At 35.8% G+C, this 15997-nt stretch overlaps 1 protein-coding gene across 1 annotated transcript; it reads right to left on the reverse strand.

Annotated features, from left to right (window-relative positions):
- Positions 1–1263: 1263 nt before the first annotated feature.
- Positions 1264–14310, reverse strand: LOC132309163 (protein BONZAI 3-like). Its single transcript, XM_059807499.1, has 16 exons — positions 14140–14310; positions 12374–12421; positions 11665–11813; positions 11500–11548; positions 8022–8078; positions 6685–6864; positions 6459–6593; positions 6076–6137; positions 5744–5840; positions 5544–5658; positions 5365–5441; positions 4845–4979; positions 2856–3020; positions 2656–2769; positions 2392–2488; positions 1264–1592 (listed from the first exon to the last, which is right to left on the reverse strand). Exons 1-16 carry the CDS (start codon positions 14308–14310, stop codon positions 1264–1266), a joined length of 1980 nt encoding a protein of 659 aa, XP_059663482.1.
- Between the last annotated feature and the right edge of the window lie 1687 nt (positions 14311–15997).

Below are 15997 nucleotides of genomic sequence, written 5' to 3' on the forward strand. Positions count from 1 at the left end.
ACACGAATACGAGTACGGCTCCTACGCACGAAAAAGACACCCCTAAAAAAATAAATAAGAAAATTTATGAAAAATAGCATAAGTGGAATTTTTACAATTTTATAGTCATTATATAGTAACTCTGAAAATCATTCTCAAGAATTAAGAGAATATAAAACTGTTTTTACTGAAAACATATTTTTTTATAAAGAATTTAAAAATGGCCCCAATATTTCCTATTCTTGAAATTTTTCTTCAAAACGACACATATAAATCTACTACGAGTCTTTAAGAAGATAATATTATTCTGAAATTCTCTTATAGTTATGAGTTTTCAAAAATAGAAAATAAATGTTACTACAGTAAAGTAATGTTAGAGAAGGTTTATTTATTTATTTATTTCGAGTCTTAAAGAAGATAATAATTATTATGATTTTCTTCTCTTAGTTATGGGTTTTCAAAAATAGAAAATAAATGTTAGTAAAGTAATGTTACAGAAAGGTTTTTTTTTTTTTTTTCAAGTTTAAACTATATCAACGTATGGTTATAATATAATATATATTCTAACCAAAACAAATTGTAAGCTTGCCCACCTTAACCAAAAGGTAAACCATATTGTTCAAGGCTTTCCCAATTCGGATTTGATGCCAGACAAGAGACAAGAGTCGAGACCCCTTTAACATTCTTTCCCACCCTTTTTAACTTTCATTCACATGCCTGGGTAACAAATCAAATATAAATAAAGCTCTAGTGAAGAAGTTAATTTTTCTTTTTCTTTTTTTTTTCTTTTTTTTTTTCTGAAATTCCATTCTTAAAATAATGGCAATAAAAAAATGCACATCGCATACATTTCTTGGCTGAAAAAGCAACGAATTCAAAATACATGATAAAGATCATGAAACCACCATGGATTCTCAATATTATCAAACCAATCATAGTTGGCACCATCACTTGTCTACTTTTCTTGAAATGCCATCAACTATACTGTGAAACAATTTGTGTTTACTGTTTAAAAAACAAAAGAATTTCTACTTCTTAACGATATGCACTTATATATATTTTTTCCCTTCACATCTACCAATTCTAAGAAATTCCTGTACATGGAAAAACGCCTTCCGATAAGGCTCTAAGCAATTCCTGTACATGTAATGATGCCAGCACAGCTTCAACCAAGATGGGAAATATTTACTTCAATTCTGAAATTATTGGTGGTGATCTTGACCATTCAAGGATACGGTCGAGAGCAAGTACGGGCTACATTGGCCGCTTGCGAGGAAGTTTGAGCTAAGTTTGAGCTAAATTGGCCGTGTGTGGAAACACTGGAGAAAAAACTTGGGCTACATTGGCTGGATACGCTGGATTAGAAGCTTGGGCTACATTGGCAGTGTGTGGATACGCGTGTGGATACGTTGGAGAAGAAGCTTGGGGTACATTGGCCGTGTGTGGATACGCTTGAGAAGAAGTTTGTGCTACATTGTCCGTGTGTGGATACGCTTGAGAAGAAGTTTGGGCTACATTGGCCGTGTGTGGTTTGATGTCTCTACTCCGCATGTAAGTCAAGAACTGGCCAGGTAGCTCTTCCAAGAGAGCCTGAACAACCGAGATCTGTCCGCCTGCACGAGGGGATAAATTTTTTTATTTACAATGAAATAGAAAAGCAGAAGACGAAAACTATAACCAAATAGAATAAGTATAGTTTCACGTATAATTAATTAGTACACAAACTGTCTTTTGAAAATTCCAAGGTTTACATCAGGTTTAATAGTGTATCAGCAGAACCCTATTCAGGCTTAAGACAACATTAAGTGTTACTGCTAAAAGCAAAATATAGATTTCATAACAAGGCAGGCAATGCACTATTGATTGGTAGTCTAGTTCTACAACCTAGTTATTCCTTTCAATACCAACTTAAGAGGTACAAATCGCACACAGCAATTTGCAGTAAGTGCCATGGTAGTCTGCCCACCATCACCTTTGATATTTCCATCAAAATCACTCTCTCAACTGTTGGGAAAACTTATTCCTCAATTCCAATCATGCATGAATCATATCTACTAATCCATCTTCGCATGAGCTTCTTCCAGGTTAAACAACCAAAAGGCTCGAAGCATGAAAAGCAGATGGCTGGGACAAGCCAAGCTTGAAGCAACTAAGCTCAGCTGAACCAGTAATATGCTCCTAACGTAACAAATGTATTCATTAAAGTAAGATTGTAACAGAAATACCCAATGAACATCAAAATTCGATCTTGAACCCCTCACAACTGCACTTTATGGTATTACTAACCAAGACCACCTTTGAATCCACTTTCAACTTGAGCTTCATTAACAGGCAAGCTAAGAAGCTTAAAGCATCAAAGAAGGTTGACAAGAATACAGTAGATACACATACACTAAACAAAGATGAACTCACCATGCACATCACGCATCGGAACAAATTGTACAATGTCTCGTGTAGCTATCCTTCCCGTGGAACTCTCTAATCTTTGTCCACCATCAGCATCTAGGATCTGCAAGATAAACAAGAATTACGTCATCACATACCAATTTTAACACACAGGTTTGTAAAAGGATAACATCCAACACCAACAATGAAAGGATTTTTAGTGCTATTATGCTAATAAAAGTGAATTAATTGAAGGCCAAATCTGAATACAAAAAATTAAGGATATACTACCTCCATTTTTTCAAAATCTGCACCACCAACTCCAACAATAAGAATTGAAAGCGGTAGGTCGGATGCTCTCACTAAAGCATCTTTAGTTTCCTGAAGATCAGTAAGGACTCCATCCTACAAAAGTATGAAATTATTTTATTACAGAAATAAAAAAGAGAAAGAACAAGAAAGAAGCAAATATTTGTCGTTTGATTCACTACCGTTATAATCAGCAAGACAAAGTACTTGCTCTTGTCGTATGAGAGGGAATGCCCAGCAATTTCTGCAGCCTTGTTGATAACCGGACCAAATAAGGTGGGTCCAGCAAGAGCAACATTGTGCAGAGCACTTGAATAAGCAGCCATTATACCTTCTACTCCTTCAACCTGTAACATGAAGGGAAATTGACCATCACGCCATGTAAAAGATGCAAGGAACCAGACTTATATGGTTATTAATCAATGATGGCAGCATCACCACCCACGTACACCTATCACCGGGATGAAAATATGAAGTTTAAGACAGCATACTGCTCAAAAAATCAAGCTTGTCTTTCCACACAGGCTGATATCTTTTATACATAAACTACGACAAATCTGAGACTAACGACAGATTAGGCTAAACAACTTTCAGCACTGACATTTGTAACCTACAGGTATCTTAACTATGTTCCTAACAGAATGAAATATACCTTCTTACCACCAAGTTGAAATATGGCACACCTTGCGTTTAGAAACATGACAAGGGGCGCATAAAACAAGAACTAAAAGTGTAAATTACTTTGACCTCCCTTGAGGTTTGGGTAAGTAAATATCAGAAGAAAGTTTTATAATAAATATCTGACACCAGCCAGAATTAACCACTGTCAAGTCTTTAACGTTCGCTGTGAATTTACAAAATTGTCCCCTCTATAATACACTGATATTTAACCATTAAAGCTGATGTAAGCAAATTTTTGTATTTTTACCATTTTTCCCCTCTGCTATGTATTGTCACATCAAAAGTTTTCTCATCTAAACACTCACTCTCTCTCTCTCTCTCTCTCTCTCTCTCTCCCTCCCCCCATACTCCAAACATATCTCTCTTCCATCACAAATCATTATCTCTCCATATTCCAGAATCACCCCAAACCACCACTTTGAAGATATCTCAAACACTCTGGCAAACCAAGTTTTGAGAACCATGAAATTCGATTCCGTGTGATCTTGAATATATGTATTGCATTTCTAATGAAAACCACAAAGATATAAAGAGTTTGGTGACCGTGAAGGTTGTTTAGTTAGAGTTGGCATATCTCTCTCTTCAATATCTTCATCTACTCAGTTATATTTTTAGAATCAGATCATGAGTCACTTATTCGGTTTGTTCTGTTTTCCAATTTCCAAACTTGATCTTGAAGTTCCGTTACTTGTATGATTTCTTAGATATTCGCTTATGTTTGAATATTAATTTATTAGCTTTTAGATTTTCCTCTTTGATCTCATATTTGTTTGTTTTTTGTTTCTTTTTCTATTTCTAACTCCAATTTGAGCTGAAAGTTCTGCTTCCAACTGCGTGTGGATTGAATATTATTTGGTTCTGTTTTTCAATTTTCATATTAAAACAAGAAATGGGTATGTTTGTTCAAGGCACTTTTTTTAAGTGTATATTACTACAACAACCAATAAAACATAGATCAACCAATCCAACCTCATATAGACTAACAGAACATGAGATAACATGACACACACACATACACACAATCCAAAATATTGGGCACTAGCTGGAGAGAAGCTCTTAACAAGAAGATGTGCTCTATAAATGGAGAGAGCAGCTTCGTGTTTAGAGAGCGAGGCGGTCACTTATCCAACAACCAAATAGAGAGAAAATGAGATAAAAGCTGGATGTTAAAGTAATGAAATGGGTCTCAATCAATAAGGGTATTATTGTCCAAAGAGAAAGGTTAAATTCGTCCTTCCATAATTTTTGAAAGGTCAGTTATGCCATTTTGTTTACTTTAAGGGTAACGGTAGTTTTGGACTTTGGCATAAAATTGTCTAAAGGCCCTAATGATTACTTCACTGGCAGGGGAGGTCAGAGTATTTTTAGAAATCTTCAGGGCAGGTTGACCATATATTTTTTAAAAGCTTCATCCGACAGTGTTAAGCCTAAACCTCTAGGGAAATCAAGGTAATTGCCCAAATTAAAAACAAGTAAAGAAATATATTTACCTCAAAGCCACCTGTAACACTCAAGTTAAAACAATGAGATACTGAACCATCAAACATCCTTCCTCCAAAGCCCCAAGCAGGAAAGCGCCTGTCAGAATCATAGAATTGTATGACCTCGCCAACCTCCGTTATAGCCTGCCAGGAGTTCAGTCATTAAATTAAGCACTTACTTTAACAGCCACTTTCATAGAATCCGCAATTCATAACCACATCGACAGGTCAAATCAATGTGATCAACAGATGAAACAAGTTTATGAGTCTGCATTCTCGTGGGAGAAGTCCAGGGTATCTAACTTAATGGTAGGCTCTTTAGCCCCTATAGGCTAGTACAAATTTTAAAAATTATTCTTGAAGCATAGACACTTCCAGAATTTAAGAACACCACAGGTGGAAACTCAAGGGTATCTGACTTAATAGTAGGCTCATAAGCCCCAATATAAACTATTGAAGAATTTTTAAATTATTTTTGAAGCTATAGATACTTCCAAATTTGAGAACACCACAGGTGGCACCACCTTACCTGCTGGTAAGCATTCAACCGGCCTGAAGGATCAATGTAGTGCAAAGAACTTACACTGCGAGGATTTCCATTTGAAGCTGGAAAAAAATTCAAATTCAATTCATGAGCCAAACAACTGTATATACAATACAAATTTGACTAGAACAGTATAGCTTTTTTAAATGTTGAAGGTCTATTACCAGTAAAATCAACAGCAACCATAAAGTTAAGTTCAAAGCCACTAGAAATGTAATCGATAAAACTGTGCAGTTCCTTTTCAACAAAGCCATCAACAAAAAGTTGACCCTTCAAAACCTACAGAAGATAAGCACAGTGCAGGTTCAGACATGACAGACATACAACAAGTGGCTAAAATCCTTTTAAAGTACAAAATAAATACCTTTTCATGACCCTGGCGAGCAGATGGTATGATAAAATTTGCACCACTCTTTTCTTTGTGAAGTTTTTCAAGGTCCGTCACTGATTTCTGCATTTTACTGTTTCAAATGAACTGCAGTGTCAATATAATGAGCAATAAAAGAAAAATTAAATTCTAAAAAAATAAATACTAAAACAAGCAAAAAGGCAAAGAAAAAAAATCAAAAACAAAAACAAAACAAAACAAAAGAAGGAACTCTAACTGACAAAAAAAAAAAAAAAGAAAAAAAAAAAGAAAAAAAAAAAAAGAAAAAAGAAGAAGGAATTGACAATACGAAAAAATTGAACAACTACCCGATCAGTACATGATTGCCACTGCTATTGAAATCAAAGCACTCAATAACTAATGGATTATCCTGCACCAAAGAGATTTTTTTTTTGGTAAACAACCGAGAAAATAAAAAAATAATAGCAACCTGAAGTTGTATCCATCACAAAATGTAAATTAACAAATCTAGATCAAGAGACAAAGTGTTCTGATTAAGAGATAAAATAATTATGTCTCTTCAGTTACATTTCCAACAGTGACTATGCCTTCAAAAATGGAAAATTGTAAGAGCCTTTATGTTAAATTAGCTCAAACATAAATCATTGCCACAAAAACATGAGACAACCACAGATATCATAAACTAAGCTTAATCCAGTCCAGATCTAATCACAAGAATTGACAAACTTGCCTTGCTCCCAAATTGCTGCATTGTGAGACATAGAGGCTTCCAAATTGGATTCAAGTTGTTATTCACGACTTCTGTCTTGCAAATTGGAACAGTAATACCAGTCTCAACAATCCTAGATACTCTCAAGAAAGGATCCTGAAAGCAGTAAGGAAGAAAAATATCTAAGAGCTAAAAATTCCACAAGTAACTAAAAGCTCCATAATGACATATGCTTCCAAATACATACACTTTTGGAAAATAGGTCCTTGTTATCCAAGTTGGAACAATGGAATGTCATCTCTACAGCATTTCTTGAACCGGCAGTTTCCTCTGCATGGACAGTTAGTGTCCCCAAGTTTTTCAGACCACTGTGCCCATTTTTATTGTGAAGGCGAAGGGTCAAACTCCGACTTTGTTTAGTCAATATCTGTTGAGTTAAAAAAGGAGAAAGAGAAGTAAACATTTAAGAATATTTCTACATAAAAGGAAAGAAATTTCCAAACAACTATTTCAGATCATAATAACTACAGAACAACCCTCATTTAAGAAAGAGATATAGAAGCACTATTCTGAAAAGCCATCCTTCAGTGAAGAAATCTATTGCACAGTTTTCAATACATACACATATTCAACTAGGGGGAAGCCACAAGTGGGTCCCGCCAGAAAAGAATTGTCCAAATATGTTTCGCTTGTAATAGGAGTTCCACACATTGCTCAAATTTGAGTTCCTTGAGTGGATCGAACCAAAGTTGGTCTGGACTTCCACACAACTTGAATCCGCATTTTGACGCATGTCATGGGACCCAAGGCAAACAGGCAAACAACCAACACAAGAAAACAAACTCCAACAAGGGGCCAGTAGAATGCAGTGAGACATGTGTTGTGAAATATGCAGCAATGTAGTTAAAGGAACAGTCCATGGACAAAAAAGCTAATGAGGACATGTGTTCAAGTCCCATACACATCTACTTTTCACAGATTTCCCGCAAACTTGGAACTGTTGGGTATGCTTATACACGTCCAAATTTTGTCACTTTGACACTGTTAATATAGAGTGAAGAAGAATGTCAGGGTAATTATTGATGGCTAATATATGCGAGTGCTTGCATGAGAACAATAATTCTATGGTTAATATTGTTTAATTGCATAGATGAACAGTTTCTCTAATAATTAAAACATGTAGTTTTCTCAAATGTACAGTAAAGGCAACGAGTTGAACTATTTCCCAAACAACAAAATCCAATGATTTTTAAGACTTCGGCATAGACGATGAACACATATTTAGACACACACATGGTTGAAACCAAACATACCCTGTGATACATATCGGACAAGATATTTTGACTAGTTGCTCAGTTATGTGATGCTGCTCAACCAAAGAGGTCAAGGAATAGCTGTTCCCTTTTTCTTTTCTTTTTTTAATTGAAAAAGCTATTGCAACATTTCGTTATATAATTTTTCAAACTGCCCCACTTATGTAATATATGGAGCAAACTCAATGAAATAGGCAGACAAAAGAGCTTGAAAAGTTTGCAACATCATTATTGAATTCGATTAGGCCCCAATGAATACAAGGAATCTTACCTCAGATACTACACAACTGGCTTCGCCAAGAAATTCTTGTTCTTTCAACTTCAGCATCTGCAATGTAACAAAATGGAAGAACTTTATCATTTAAAAACTTTTTGTTTACCTATGATAATCAGAAGTTGCTATTAGTTACTATTTGCGGTAAAATGATGAATTGCGCCCAAACACCTTCGAAATACATAATGTTAACCCATATTGTGGATCATATGATCACACAGTCAATCTTTTGTTGACTTTTTTGAAGAAAATTATTATTTTTTTTCATAAGTAAGAAATTTATAAAAAGCGCTCAAAAGGAGAGCGCATCCTAAGGAAACAAAAACAGGCCAAAACAGCCATTACACTTTTAAAGAGGCCAAAAAATCAACTATTTCATCTAAAGATCTATAATCTCTACCTGAGACCCAACAAAAAAGAGTGGAAACAATAGAGAACTTAAGAAAAGAAAAAGGCCTCTCATTCCCCTCAAAATATCTCATATTCCTCTCAAGCCAAATACATCACCACACACAAAGAGGAGCAGCCCTCCAAGTTTCACGAACATGGCCCCCCACAAAACACCCTCTCCAAGCCTCGATCAACTTTCTGGCGGAGTGAGGCATGACCCATTGGAACCCAAACAAGCCAAGCATCAAATCCCAACCATCCTTGGCCATGGGGCAATGCAAAAGAAGATAGTCCACTGTCTCCTGATCCCTAAGACACATGTAGCACCGATTGACCACCACCTGATTTTTCCTTCTCAAATTATTCTCAGTTAAAATTTTGCCCTACACAGAAGTCCAAGTAAAGAAGGCCACTTTGAGAGGAGCCTTAGAACGCCAAACAGACTTCCACGGGAAGGGCCCTCCAAGCTCCATAGAAAGACACCTGAAGAAGGACCGCACATCAAAACGACCTTGAGCACTGGAAGCCCAAATCCAACCATCAGACTCACTAACCGTGACTCCCTACCGATACAACTCCAACAGACGAATGGCATCCTCAACCTCCCAATCCTGAAAGAGACGCCTGAACCGAACATCCCACACCAGTCTCCCGCTATCAAGATGATAACAGTCAACTACCATGGCCTGTCTATTCGAAGTAATCCTAAACAACCGTGGAAAAGCGAGAGCAAGATAAATATCTCCACACCAAACATCCTCCCAGAAACTGATCCTCCCGTCATCCCTGAATCTAAAATGGACATTCAAGGAGAAATCAAACCAACCCTTCCGAATGCACTTCCAGACCCCCACACCCCTCGGACCACGCACCTCAAGAAAGCACCACCCTTCTCTGCTCTCCCCAAACCTACTAGCAACAACCCTCCTCCAAAGCCAATGCCTTTCCACTCCAAACCTCCACAACCATTTTTCAAGAAGAGCTTTATTGAAAGGCACCAATCTACGAAGCCCCAACCCACCATTATAAATAGGCCTGCAAACATGCTCCCACCGAACCAAATGAAACTTAAACCCCTCCACTTTGCCCCCCCACAGAAAATTACGTTGCAAGCGCTCAATTCTCTCAGCCACAGAGACGGGAATCTAGAAAAGCGAAATAAAATAAGTAGGAAGGCAAGAGAGGGTACTCTTAATTAGAGTGACCCGCCCCCCCTTAGAAAGATACTTCTTCTTCCAGCCCGCAAGCCTCCTCTCAAATCTATCCACAACTAGATCCCAAACTCCCACACACCTTGAAGGAGCTCCCAAAGGCAAACCTAAATTAAGAGATAGGAAAAGAGCTAGTGCGACAACCAAGAATACTAGCAAACAAGCCGATCTCAGGAACCTCCCCAACTGGCACCAAAACACTCTTGCCAACATTCACCTTCAGGCCAGAAACAACTTGCAACCAGATCAAGACACATCTCAAATACCTGAGCTGGGACTCCTCCGCATCACACAACACGAGCGTATAATCAGCAAACATCAAGTGACTAGCAGCATCTCTACCCACCCGGAACCCTCTCAAAAAACCCAACTCAACAGCCCTCCACATCAACCCACTAATAATAAAAAATAATAATAATAAAGGTTGGCCTATGAAGCAAGGTTGTAAAATCGGAATTGCATATTGAATTAATTGGTAGGTCTTTAGGATCAGATTGAGGATAAAAAAAATATTCTATAAATAAAAATAATAAATGAAAATAATATTTTAGTGGTTTAATAATTCTTAAAAGGTCAACATTTAGAAGCCTAAAACTCTTGAAAGAACATAAAGAAAATTAAAATAAATATTTCAAGAAGATAAATTTCCAAAAACTCTCTCCAAGAATGGTAGGGCGCATTAACCATTGCACCATTAAAAAATATATCACAAAAAATTAATTTATACATATGACAGCACATAACAATATTATATGAAAATGTAATATAAAAAAAAGTTCATGAAACATCATTTATCCATCCGATATCATACTTGGCATGAAGATACCGAATTTATATGTGTAATATATTCTACGTTAAACACTAAGGCCACTCGACCATAAAAAGGTACCGTAGAAGAAGCAACAATATAGAAAGGAGCAAATAAAATCACTAAGATCTGTTTTAATAAGATGTTGAATGGTTTAAAGGAAAGTTAGTTCTAGAGTGGAAGGAGATCAAGGTCGATGGCCTGAACCAATGTTTTTAAAGCAAACTTTAGTCCCTCTGTGTGCAAATAGCATAGCAAAATAACAAACCAAAAGAAAAGGTAAAAGAAAAAAGAAGAAAGAAAAAAGTCGAACCATACTAGTCAAAATAAGGAATTATACTACCAAATTAGTAGGTAAAACAGTTGACTACTCTGCAATAGCGTTGCAGAGTCAAAAAGAAGAAATTTTTGTGATGATTGTCTCAGGACATGTGAATGAGTCTTGATCTTCGTTTCATAATTTTATTTAGGTTTCAAATTCTTATAAAAATAAAAAATGAAACAACCTAAAAAAAAATAAAAACTAGATAAATAAAAAAAAAAAAAGCTCCATATGTTTCCCCAGTTCTAAATTTCTTGCACCTCACAGCTAACACACATGCAAGACGTAAAGTGCATTCCAACAAGGCAAACAAGTCGAATTCTGGCACCCATAACTTTGAGTAAGCCACGTAAGAACCAACTGGTCATAAATAACAGATCTATTGTTATGTACTATTTAATTTTCAGTATCAGTAAGTTGCACATACAGTAGCTTACTAGCATCTCATACCGTCTAGTATGATGTTAGACAACACGCATCTTAGATATTTAAAAACTAAATACTTTTATCCATTTTCATCAGAATTCTAAATCCAAACCAAAAGCAGTAGAAACTGCATCAGTTCATAAATATTACCACGATTACTTTTTGGGTGAATCTTAATTCTCTCTCTGTTCTCCAACATTGGTATATTGCATTCTTTAGGCATTGGCAAATGTAAAATAAATCTCAGCTACATAGTGAGCATTGGTTGAATTCAAATCCAAGTATTAAATGACCTGAAAAAGTGAAATCATAATGTACCTTCACTGGTAAATTGTGGTATTTTGTATCCACATCATACACACGAAAGCTGAAAAAACAAAATGGGAATCATGAGAAATAAATTCTTAAGGCCAAGAAAGGTCTACCAGATATAGTGAACAAGAGAAATCCACACAAGGATGTTGAGAAATTCGACAAGCTTACATCAGAGGCTGAACAATCTCAAACTGATACAAAACATTAATTTTTCCAATCCAAGCAGGATCCAAATTGTTCATTATCACTTCCGTACGGCCAATTTCCTCTAAGGTTCCATCTCTTTTCTTTTCATATACTACTGCCATAGGATCACTCTGCAAATAAAAAATAAAATTCAAGGTCAAACCATATAATGACAATTTTGGTAGAATTCCTTAGTACATATCAGAGCATTTATCTATCTACCAAGCCAGGTGGCCTGTGGTCTCCAGCTTGTTCTCTTATGAATGAATTATATAAAAAACATTCATGAATTCCTCCCTCACAGGTAGTTGGAAATAAAGGGCATAAATAAATTAAAACTTGTGGATCAAATATTTGATTTTGGAGACTCGAGAACCGATTTCCCACATTACATTTTCTAAGAGTTGGGAATGGCAATTCACACATGTTATATGGTCCCAGTGAAATGTCTATAGAGATAGCACAATGGAGGCAGCACCTAACCGACCAACCACGGCTATATTTTCTTAATTCATTTAAAAATATTTGTAAAAATATTTGTCACTCTAAAAATCAGATTCACAAGGCGGCCAATATACCAAATAGTCAATCAAAATTAAACAACAGAACCAATGAATAATTGTTGAACCTATCTCAACGAATATATAGTCATCAAATCCCATGATTTTAAACTATGTATTTGAAAACATACCTTTGAAATGATGTCAAGATCCCGTAATTTTGAAGCCGACAAAGATAACTGCATTTCAATTGAAACACATTATTGCTTCATGTACAATGAAATTAAATAGATAGTGTGTGAAGGCCATGAAAAGAAAATAGGTGAGATTAGGACAAGGAAACTCAACCCTATAGCGTCACAATTACCTTAGATAAAATTTATGATGATGTATTACTCCACCCATCCCAAAAAATTAAAAAAACAAAAGAAGATAAAAACCCTACTATACTGCAATTTGGTCCACTGGCATTCCTATTGGCAGTGGTATCGTACTATTGTCACGCCAGGAGTTGTGTATAACTCCACTCTTATTCAGTGACGAGATAAATTCATGGTCCACAACTTGCAAAATATGTTTCTGCTCAGGTGATAGACAGTTGGAACATTCAGTCTTATCCAAACACAGAAATACAATTTTGATTGTGAATCTGCCAAAAAAAATCTTCCCTCTTGGCGCACCAAAACAAGTATAAAATCTTACTGTCAACCATTAACGTGTCTCTTTCAAATGGCTAAGGTTTGCACTGCGGGATGTACATCCATGTCACATAAAGCACTATTCGGAATCAACATTAAAAGACAGAATCTAATAGAAAGAACTTACTTGGTCTGCTTGGTGCCCAAATCGGATAATTAAAGTGTACAAAAATCTTTAAAAGATTCAAAAACATATTTTAACAATTTCTCAAGCTCAAGTTGAATAGTAGAATACAAGGAAGGATCCAAATGGATGATACCTATGGGCCCCCCGGACAAATTTATATCAGAATAAGAAATTAAGGAATCGCATCTAGTTGACCAAGACATGCATGAAGGGGGTAAAAGCTACATTTTATGGCCAACTTGATGTATTCTCAACCATTAGTTCATTTTTTCTTAATTTCAGGACAAATAAGATTCCGAATTCTAGAATCAACAGCTTTGTCTTATACTTAAAAGGATAAATACACATAAAGCGGAGCGAATCTTGGTCACGTTTTGGTTAATTGACTTATAATTAATGGCCAGTGATGGAATAAGTCAACCCCTCTGAACCTATTTGTGCGAGTAATATCCACCCTCCCCAGTGCCTGGAAAGCCCAGTCCAATTGAGAGGATCTTTCTCCCAAATAAAAAACCCATATGCTAATATCAATTGATAAATCTTGGCGAAGATCAATTTCCATCCCATCGTCTCGACGGTGTCATCGAGTGTCATTGAGTTCAAAAACCAAACACTGTATATGCATCTAATTCACTTTCTTTAGCACTTTTTAGCTTTTGCTTTCTTTCCAAAAATCAATGTAAGCAAGCCAAAATGGTCCCAAAGCAGAGTCATGTCTTCTTCTTTATTTCCTTCATGTCACTCAACAACAAGGATTTAACTCAACATTTCTTGGCATTTAAAACATTGGAAAATACGACCCCCACACTCCTAGACACACACACGCATGCATACATATACATATACGAAAAATAAATTGGAATGATGTTATTAAAGTTACATTAAAAAATTAAAGAATGTATGTGACCTATTCATATAAAACTAAGGCAAGGCAAGAATGATGAGGGTGAGGACGATTGGATTAAATATAAGGATAAAAAATAAATCAGTAAAAAGAAGGACCACATGGGATAAAATTGACCTAACATTGAAAGGACAGAGAAAACCAGGGTTTCAAAGTGGCAAGTACTCTTCATTAAAACCCAGCTCCGTATTCGTGTGTGTGTGAAACTGTGAATATATATATATATACCTCGATCTGTGTAAAGAGCGCACCAAGACCCTTCGTTTTAAAGAAGTAGTCAACAGCATCATTGTGGCCTCCGCCACCACCACCACCAACATCGTTCCTCTGTAGGGGCCTTTGTTGGGCCCCTCCCACCGCTTGTTGGCCTCCTCTCACATCCGAAAAGCAACCTCCCATCTTTCTCTCTCTCTCTCTATCTCTCTCTCTCTCCCCTCCCTCTTTCTCTCTCTAAAGAATCTGTCAAACTCCAAATTTCGAATTTCAGTAATTCCAAATCTCTTCCCTCTCTTTCTCTCTTCTGGGTTCTCTATGGAGTATTTATAGAGAAGAGATCGAAGCAGGTTCTTGGATACTCTCTCCCTCCTTCCTTTTAGGTGTTAAGCTAGAATCTGCAAAGGAATTAATATATAGAAATTTACTAGTAATTTCGAATGTTAAAAATAATTAATAGTATAATAATTATGATTTTGAATTTACTTCCGGGGGCTTTCAAAAATAGAAAATAGCTGTGTTAGAAATGTAAGTTAGGGGAAGAGGTTGGTTTATATACATATTTATAGGATTTTGATCTCTTATTAGTTTATTAGTATTGTTGATGTTTATCTCTAAGAAAGATGTAAGCAGATACATATATAAGCCTAATATATTATTTGATGAGATGACTATGACCATGACCAATAGGCCCCTTCAAATGCGAAGAATTCGATTTTGGTCCTACGTCTTATCAAATGCTTTAGTGGAAGAATTCGATTTTGGTCCTATGTCTTATCACGTGCGTTTACATATCTCGTGTCTTGTTGATTTGTCTATCATGTACATTTACATCGTTAACTCAATGCAATTTATATTTTTAGTGTCTTGTTGATCAGTCGGTCATGTTCATTCACATCGTCAACACAATACATGCACATCTCGTGTCTTGTCAGTCCGTCTGTGATGTCCATTCACATTGTTAACCCAATAACCTTAAAAGTAATGCAGGGTAATGACTTTCACAATCACTCTTTTTATTAGGTGATTTTAGTCTCATTAATTATTTGATTCTTTTTCTTAGAGTACATAAAAAAATATAAGTTTTTTGGACCTATGTCTGGCATGTTTAGCACTTCTCCAATTTATTTTCTCGGTGAATCCACTATACTAGGCAACCCGCGATAGTTTCTGAAATTGTGTCACTCATACTAGGCAACCCGCGATAGTTTCTGAAATTGTGTCACTCATAGTTCTATCAAAACATATTGATGCACTTCTAAACAAGCGAGAAAGTTACTTTAAATCAACAATACAATAATTACGTTAAAAAGTATATTAAAATTTTAATTTAATTCTATGTGACATGAATGTTATCGTTTTAAATACAGATATATATAGCATGTTATATTGTAATGTAATAGATTGTATAATTGATATACTCGTGTATCGAATAAACACATGAGAGATGATTTAGGTCCTTCATTGCACTGTGTGGAACGGACTACTGTATTATCGAATAGGACACGCCTATGGTTTAAACAAACGTACAGGAACCAACATCTTGACATAGATTAAGTCATAAAATGGTATATTTTGACTGAACGCCGCGTCACACTTCTTATCCGCGTCACACTTCTTATCCATACAAAAAAAAAAAATTACACAACTTTGTCCAATTTTGGGAGTAGAAAGATAGACTAGTACGGAAGTAAAAAATGTCTAGATACATACACTTCGTTATGTGGCATCTCCTGGTGTCTACTTTAATTCACCAATTAAAATGTTCCTCCTTTTTTTTTCTTTTTCTTTTTTTTTTTTTTAAGAATATCTCAAAATATATGTCAATATAAAATTTTACAACGATACTAGTTTATCTCTTAAAACTTTTTAA

This window comes from Cornus florida, unplaced genomic scaffold (genome assembly GCF_030987335.1).
Source record: "Cornus florida cultivar Cherokee Brave unplaced genomic scaffold, ASM3098733v1 CherokeeBrave_3.0.0_Hap2_Chr05, whole genome shotgun sequence".
NCBI classification, from domain to species: Eukaryota; Viridiplantae; Streptophyta; class Magnoliopsida; order Cornales; family Cornaceae; genus Cornus; species Cornus florida.